The sequence below is a fragment of the Selaginella moellendorffii genome, unplaced genomic scaffold (assembly GCF_000143415.4).
Source record: "Selaginella moellendorffii unplaced genomic scaffold, v1.0 SELMOscaffold_33, whole genome shotgun sequence".
In the NCBI taxonomy this organism is placed as follows: Eukaryota; Viridiplantae; Streptophyta; class Lycopodiopsida; order Selaginellales; family Selaginellaceae; genus Selaginella; species Selaginella moellendorffii.
This window is the reverse complement of record NW_003314294.1, coordinates 1,322,990-1,331,369: the sequence shown is the minus strand read 5'-3', so window position 1 is coordinate 1,331,369 and position 8,380 is coordinate 1,322,990. Positions and strand designations below refer to the sequence as shown.

General features: G+C 43.5%; 1 protein-coding gene across 1 annotated transcript; it reads left to right on the top strand.

Moving 5' to 3' along the window:
* The first annotated feature begins 3,223 nt into the window (after positions 1–3,223).
* LOC112348838 lies at positions 3,224–7,720 on the top strand. Its single transcript, XM_024682073.1, has 3 exons — positions 3,224–3,274; positions 6,851–7,240; positions 7,508–7,720. Exons 1-3 carry the CDS (start codon positions 3,224–3,226, stop codon positions 7,718–7,720), a joined length of 654 nt encoding a protein of 217 aa, XP_024537841.1.
* The last annotated feature ends 660 nt before the right edge of the window (positions 7,721–8,380 follow it).

The window sequence follows — 8,380 nt, the reverse complement described above, 5'->3', positions numbered from 1 at the left end:
TAGATGAAAGATGACGTTGATGACTTCAACAATGCTCACAACAGTGCAATGTGATTAGAAAGATGATCCACAAAACAATTGAGATACTGCACCTTTCTTAAGAAGTGTTGTATATCATTCATACACTTCAGAGTAGAGAACTTTAGAACAGCCACAAATTTGTCAAAATCAACTTGCAAAACCTCCTGAGAAATACAGTACATAATGTCAAGACCCCCAATAAGATAAAGACTAGAAAATGCAGAAGATAAAGAAAAAAGCTAGTGGAAACAAGGAAGAGGCCTTAGACTGGTGTTGATTTAAATTGTGGAGAAATAGAACAAGGCTAACCTATATATACTATAGGTTGATGAAGCTCCACCACTCTTGGATTGAGGACGGCCTAAATATAGCTGAGGCCGAGGAGGCCACATCATCATCAAGAATGTGGTTTGAGACTCAGGAATCGTACGGGAAATCAGAGAGTCAGGAATATGGAAGTGTTTCGAGAGTTAGAAATGTGGTCTGCGGATCAGGAATCTGGCGAGAGTTAGGACTGTGGCAAGAATTGGGGGATTCCTGACAGCACCCCCTCCTCAAGAACAAGTGGAATGAGGACGTGAATGAGAATGAAGAGGAGGATGAGATGGGTGGCGAGGGACAAAAGATGGAGAATGAAAAGAATGAGGATTGGGGTGAGAAGGATAGTAGTGGTAAAAGTCCTGAACAAGGTTAGGAGAATGAATCAAGTTATCCGAAGGTCCCCAAGTGCGTTCCTCAAGTCCATAACCCTTCTAGTCTACTAGATAGTAAAGTTTAGACCGTGAGATCTTGGAATCAAGGATGTCCTGAACCTCATACTCAGGCCCATCCTTGAGCTGCACTAGTGGAGGCAGAGGAATGACCTGATTTGGAATAAGACTGGGAATATAAGGCTCAAGGAGAGAGGAGTGAAAAACAAAGTGAAATTGATATGAGGAGGGAAGTGCAAGGCGATAAGTGACAAGATTAATGATGGCAATGATAGTGAAAGGACCAAGGCATTAGAAATCGAGTTTGGGACGTGGCCTGGTGGTGGAGATATTTCGCCTAAGAAGCCAGACTTTATCCCCGATATTGTAAAGGGAACAATCCTAACGATGGACATTGGCAAATGTTTTATGAGATTCCTAATCATGATAGAGGTGGAAGGAGATGGAGTTATGGATTTCCTGGAGGTTGGAGACAAATGCCTTAGAGCAGGGATTTGAACAAGAGGATGCAAATGGAGAAGGAAGTGAGAGATTGAATCTAGGATTTCAGCTAAAGTTTGCAAAGGGGAAAACTCGAAGGGAGGAGTGAACAGAGTTGTTATAGGAGAACTTAGCAAGGGGAAGGATATTGAACCAGTCATCCTAATGATAGTTGATAAAGCATCTTAGGAATTTTTCCAACTTCTGAATCATTCGCTTAGACTGTTCATCAGTTTAAGGATGATACACCAAAGAGTGGTTAGCCTTCACTCCAAGTAGCTACAAGAACTGTTGCTAGAAATGGGAGATGAATTGAGGTCCCCGATCAGAAACCATATCTGCAAGAATCCCATGAAGTCAAAAAATTTCCCTGAATACTAGTTTTGCCATGTCCTCACTTGAAAACTCCTTGGTACATGGCAGGAAGTGCACCATCTTTGTGAAGCAATCCACCATGACCAAAATGCTGTTGAAGCCTCTAGAACTCGGAAGATCACTCAAGAAATCCATGGAGATGGATTCCCAAGGACTTGAAGGGACTGGGAGGGAACAAAGCAAATTTGAAGGAAGATGGCAAGGTACCTTATTCCAGGTGCAAGTGTCACAGAGGGTAACAAAAGCTTTGATGTAGTCATCCATGTGAGGCCACCAAAAGTCCCGTGTAACCAGCTCATAAGTTTTTGCAATGTCGAAGTGACCAGCAGTCGGGCTATCGTGGCACGCCATCAGGACCAACAGTTGCCTTTGAGCATCACCTTCAGGAATATAAAGCTGCTCCCCATGGTACAACAAGCCATCTAAGAACTCAAACTCATCAAATTGCCAGCAGTTAAGAGTCACTGTGTGTCCAGCCTGAATATGGGGAAAAATGTTGTTGGCGAGGTCATCAAATTGAAGATTGTTTCTGATCACATCCATTAAGGAAGAGTCTTGAGGGGCCAGGGAAATTGCCATAACTTGAAGCCGATCAAGACCAAGGATAACCTGATCATGGTGATCGAAGGCAGGATTACCAGGTTTGAGATTGAGATAGGAGTGCTTTGAAAGAGCATCAGGAAGGCCTTGAAGCTTTCCAGGCCTATACTTGATAACAAAGTCAAACCAACTTAGGAATTGTGCCCACCATGCCTGATGACAGCTCAAAACTCAGGAAGTTGCAAAGTACTCAAGATTTTTGTGATCCGTTTAGACCGTTGTTTGATAGCTCGCCCCTCAAAGAAACGATGCCACTCTCCAAAGGAATCCATAATGGCAAGAAGCTCCTTGTTGTGGATTTCGTAATTAATCTCTGCAGGCTGAAATTTCCGAAAATGGAAAGCGACCGAATGAAATTCCTAATCTGCTCCGAGTTGAGACAGCACAGCACCAATGGCAAAGTCGGAGGCATCTGCCTTGATGAAGAAAGGTTGTGAGGGATCAGTGTGGATCAAGATGGGAGCAGAACTGAAGGCCGCTTTGAGTGTGTCGAATGTCTATTGGGTAGCAGTAGACCAAGAGAAGGGAACATCCTTGCAAGTGAGATGCGTGAGAGGAAGGACAATGTTAGAGTAGTGATCAATGAATTTGCGGTAGAAGTTCACGAAGCCAAGGAAAACTTGAACGTCTAACATTGATTGTGGAGGCTTCCATTCGAGAATAGTCTTGACTTTGGCAGGATCCATCATAATACCCTCATGAGTGACAATGTACCCAAGGAACTCCACAGACTCTTGATCGAAGGAACATTTCTCAAACTTCATATATAGGCCATGTTCCCGTAGCTTCGCCAGCACCTTGCACACATGCTCGTTGTGCTCCTTGTGAGTTTTTGAGTAGATGAGGATGCCGTCGAGGTAGACAATCACTATCTAATCAAGAAACTCCCGAAAGACGTTGTTCGCCATGTGTTGGAAAACTGCTGGAGCATTTGTCAAGCCAAATGGCATGACAGTGTACTCGAAGTGGCCATAGCGGGTTCGGAACGCAATCTTCCATTCATCGCCAGGCCGGATCCGGATCAGGTTGTATGCTCCATGGAGGTCGATTTTGGTGAAGAAGCGGGCACCACTGAGGTGTTCCAACAGGTCTGAGATCAAGGGTAGCAGATAACAATTCTAAACAGTCACCTTGTTCAACCCTCGGTAGTCGATGACTAGCCACAAACTCCCATCCTTCTTCTTGACAAAGAAGACAGGTGCTCTAGCCGGGGATTGCGAATGCTGAATGTAACCCGAGGCAAGGTTCTTGTCCACGTACTCTTTGAGGGCCTTAAGCTCGAACGGGGATAACCCGTAGATAGGCCCCCATGGAAGTGACGCTCCTTCCTATAAATCAATGGGACAGTTATAAAGCCGATGAACAAGTAGTACACTAGCTTTTTACTTGTCAAACATATCCCCAAAATCATGATACTTCTCAAGAAGGCTAACAAGAGAAACATGCAAAGCAAAAAGAAAAATACATTCTTCATGAAGGAGTTCTTTCATAGTGATTGTGGAGATAGGAGGAGGTGTATGACTAAATGGAATGATGAGGCAAGGATATTGTCCAGTGTAAGATGGAAGAGAGGGAAAAGAAGAGGATGAAAACTTTGTAGAGTCGTGAACAGAACCTTGATTTGAGTTTAGGGAACTTTTCCTGACTCGGACTCGATGAACAGCAGGGGAAGCCATGGGAGATGGTGATGTGGGCAAGATGAGCTGTAATTCCTTCCAATAGATATGAGGCTAGTGTAGTTGGAACCAAAGAAGGCCGAGCACCACAGAGGAGGACTTGTTATTGATGATGTTGAAGGTGATATCGGTGATAGTGGACCTGATATGTACTCGAACGGGCAACGTTTCCCTAAGTCCAGAAGATGGAGACACAAAATGCCCGCCAATGCCTTCAACCCTCAGATCTCGTATGGTAGGAGAAATAGGAACGTGATGTCGGGCAGCAAAGTCCGTGTCCATGAAGCAGGAAGTTGCACCCGAGTCCAGTAGCGCTAGAGCCTTGAGTCCTAATTGTCTGATGAAAGAAAGGAGACATAGGATGTGGAAGTTGAGGGAATTGGTGGTGGCTTTGATGAAAGGTGGTGAGGAGTTTGATAAAGAAGAAAAGTGATTTTTATTCAGGGAGTCCAAACAGACAGCTCCTACAATGTTTGGACAAGGTCGTTTCTCGACTGCAACAGAGGTGGACCTTGAGGCAGAGTGAACTCGAGCAGTCAGGGAGGCTTCTTGGGACACATGGCTGCTTTGTGATTAGGATCAGCACAGTAGAAGCAAAGATTATGAGATATTTTACGTTGCTTCTCAATAGGACTCAACTTCCCTCTAATGAGTTTGGGAGTACCAAAAATATCCATCAGGACCAGAACAGTAGGTTCAGAAGTATGCCCTAAAAACTCAAGCTGGGATTCCTGAGTTTGGGACGGGAAAACAGCGGCGCGGCGATTTTCCTGACGATATTCAAAGAGACAATTGTTGCATCAAACAGCTTTGTTGATGGCGTCCGACAAGTTTGTAGGATCCTCCATGATGAGCAACAAATCCTTGACTCCATTGTTGAGGCTAAAACAAAATTGATCAATCAGAGCCCACTCATCCCACTAAGTGTCCAAGGTAAGGAGTTGGAACTCTATAGCATAGATCGAGGCAGGACGAGACCCCTGAGAGTCATCTTTATGGTGGCAGCCTGAACCCGATCCATCTCACCAAAACATGCTTCGAGTTTATCTTTGAACAACTGAAGATCCATCAGCTCTAAAACCACGACCACTTTCATGCTCTTCTCTAAGAGAGGAGAAAACCATGACAAAGTTGCACCTTCGAGCAATGTCCCGATCATGCCAATTTGAAACTCGGGAGTGGGGTACCGCCGATGTTGAAGTGCGAAGATCAGCTCCATCTGGTTTAGGAATCCGCAAAGCTCCAAACGCTTGCCTAAAAACTTTGTCGGGAAACTCACCTTCAGTTCAGAAACTTTGCTCGATCCTTGAGCCAAAAGTGAAGCAAGCTCCTGTTGCATATGAAGAAGGGTTGCCTTTAGCTCGGTATTCTTAGACTAGATTTTTGCAAGGACTTCGGCAAAGAAATCAGGATGGCTTGGAGATTCCATCGGCAAAGAAGAAAGAAAAAGGGGGAAAAAAGCCAGAGGCAGTCAAACAATCAAAATGAGCTAAAGTAAAAGCAGAAAGCACAATCTATATCAAATTGCCAAGATCCCTAACAAGATAAAGACTGGAAAATGCAGAAGACAAAGAAAAAAGCTAGTGAAAACAAGGAAGAGACCTTAGACTGGTGTTGATTCATATTGTAGAGAAATGGAACAAAGCTAACATATATATACTATAGGTTGATAAAGCTCCACCACTCTTGGATCGAGGACAGCCTAAATATAGCGCACCATGTCATCATCAGGAATGTGGTTCGAAACTTAGGAATTGTATTGGAAATCAAAGAGTTAAGAATAGGGAAGTTCTCGAGAGTCAGGAATAGGGAAGTGTCTCAAGAGTCAAAAATGTGGTCTGCAGGTCAGGAATCCAGCAAGAGTAAGGAATGTGGCAAGAATTGAGGGATTCCTGACACATAAGATAAATTGTGTCCTTGGACCCAAACACGCACTTCAACCGCTTCAACTTTAAACTAACATCTTATAACCAATTCAACACTTTACAAACATCATGAACATGCTCCTCCCACGTCCCCTCTAAGTGGATCAAGACATCATCAATGAAGTTAATAATCACCTTTAGCATATCACAAAGAACCTCATCCATCATCCACTAGAAAGTTGCTAAAACATTATTCAAACTAAACGGCATCACCAAGAACTCATATAAACCAAACGGTGTACGAAAATAACATTTGGTGAATGGGTTCTAAGTGTTCATTTAACAATTTAAGAGATTCTCAACCATCCTTCATTTCAGGTTATAGATCTTGGTTACACAGATGTTATTCTTGGGAAGGAATTATTTTATCATAAGAAGCTAGAGATCAATTAGAAGTATAATATTCTCTATATCAAAGTTGGTAGCACTGTGAAAGATATTGTTGGGACAAACAATTGTGATACTTTATTGATTAATTCTTTGGAGTTAGTGAAGTGCACATATGAGATAACTAGTTCTTTTATAGTGTATCCATTTCTTTTTAATATAATCATGTCTAATTTGGAGTAGGTTTATATGCATAAAACTCATGTGAACTATATTCAAAAGGAGTTTTGTGACGTATTTATAAATGAATTACTTAATGGTTTACCCCTGAAATGTGGAATTTAACAAGAGATTGACTTGGTTCCTAAAGCTACTCTTTATCATTGACAATGGCTACTTCAGTAGTAATGGTCAAGAAGAAAGAGTGCACATAATGTCTCTATATGAACTACAAGGGATTAAATGATAGGATTGTGAAGAATATATTCCCAATCCCTCATATTACTTTTGTTGGAGATGCGCAACTCATCATACGCCAACTTACTGGAGAATACCAAGTCCGCAAAAAGAACCTGAAAGAGCTATGGCAGTGGGCAGTCAACTTGAAGGATGAGTTCTCTAAGGTGTCTTTTCAAAGTGTCCCCTATGAAGAAAACTTTTGGGCAAACAGGTTATCTCACCAAGCAATCACCGTGATGCGAGAAGCTAAAGGCACTCCCTGCTCTTCGGTTTCCAGAGTCATGGAGGAATCAAAGATAGAGACCTTGAGCCCAAGGTTTCTCCAGACTCTAGGGTTCATGCCGTTTTTCTAGGTGATGACAACGACCCGGTCTTTATCGCCACATCACTTGCTTCAACAAACGCAGCAAAGCTCTTGGATCTCCTTCACTATTTCAAGGACGTGTTTGCTTGGGACTACAGCCAGCTTCTAGGAGTTCCTATGGACACAATCATGCATAGTATCATGCTTTCAAAGTCAGCCAAACCAGTTTGTCAAAAGATGTGGCATTTCAGCCCAGCAGCTCACTCAAAGATGAAGTTGGAGATCGAGCGACTTGTAGCAGTCGGCTTTATTTACCCTTTGGAGAGCTCAGAGTGGGTGGCCAATCTTGTCCCTGCACACAAGGCAAATGGAAAACTCCGCCTTTGCATTGATTTTCAAAACTTGAACAAGGCAACTACAAAAGATCACTTTCCAATTCCATTTATCGATGCAATTGTGGATGAGATGGCTAGACACCAGTACTACTCTTTCATGGATGGCTTTTCAAGGTACAACCAGATCTTCATTCATCCGGATCATTGAGATCTTACGGCCTTCCGGACACTTTGGGGCGTCTTTGCTTTCAATGTCCTCCCGTTTGGCTTGTGCAATGCTGGAGCTACTTTTCAGCGCTTTATGACCCACGCCTTTCATGACTTGATTGGAGGCGCCTTGAGGGTGTATATGGATGATCTGTGCACAACCTCTGACTCCTTTAAGGATCACTTTGTGCACTTAGAACAGATCTTCACTCGCTACCGACAACATAGGTTTTCGTTGAACCCGGCAAAGTGTAAATTTGGGGTGACTGAAGGCCAGTTACTAGGCTTTGATGTCTCATAGGATGGGATCAAGCCCCAGATAGCTAGGCTCAGGAGATTCTAGATCGGAACCCACCAACCAATTTGAAGTAACTTCGCAGCTTCCTTGGGCAAACGGGTTTCTTTCGCTGTTTCCTCCACAACTATGCTGCACGTTCACAACCTCTGGTACCTCTGCTACAACACAATGTTCCATTTGTCTAGGGTGAGTCCCAGCAACAAGCCTTTGAATCACTAAAGCAGTAACTCCGGAGGTCCCCGGTTACTGGTTACTCGTTACCGGTTACCAGTTACCAGCTACTCTAAGTGGTTAGCACTTACTCTACAGGCCAACGGTTATCAATGGCCACCTTTTCAGAGTGCCACCACCATCTCGGCTCTCCACCATGTCACTCCATCTTTCATCATTTCCACACTTACCACCATAGGGCAATGCATCCCCTCTTCTACCTCTCTTTCTTTCTCGATTTCGGCCAATCCTTGGAGCATACCGGAAGTCATCAAGAGGCTGCATTTGCATATTATACTTTCCTGAGCCGAAAGCCAGGTACGGGTTAAGTTCTTTGGGTACTCACACTTTTTTTTCCTCTATTTTCCTCCGCTTTTCATACTTTTTCTACACTTTTCTTCACCTTCAGGGTCCAGTTTGACTACAGGGTTTCCCACCGGGTTTTCCTCCCTA

Excerpts from the sequence above, each read along its gene's own strand:
- LOC112348838 (XM_024682073.1), top strand. The coding sequence starts at position 3,224 with ATGGAGGTCGATTTTGGTGAAGAAGCGGGCACCACTGAGGTGTTCCAA. Across the intron at positions 3,275-6,850 it reads CCACTGAGGTGTTCCAACAG|AGTCATGGAGGAATCAAAGA; the intron begins GTCTGAGATCAA and ends TTCGGTTTCCAG. Across the intron at positions 7,241-7,507 it reads ATCTTGTCCCTGCACACAAG|CGCTTTATGACCCACGCCTT; the intron begins GCAAATGGAAAA and ends GCTACTTTTCAG.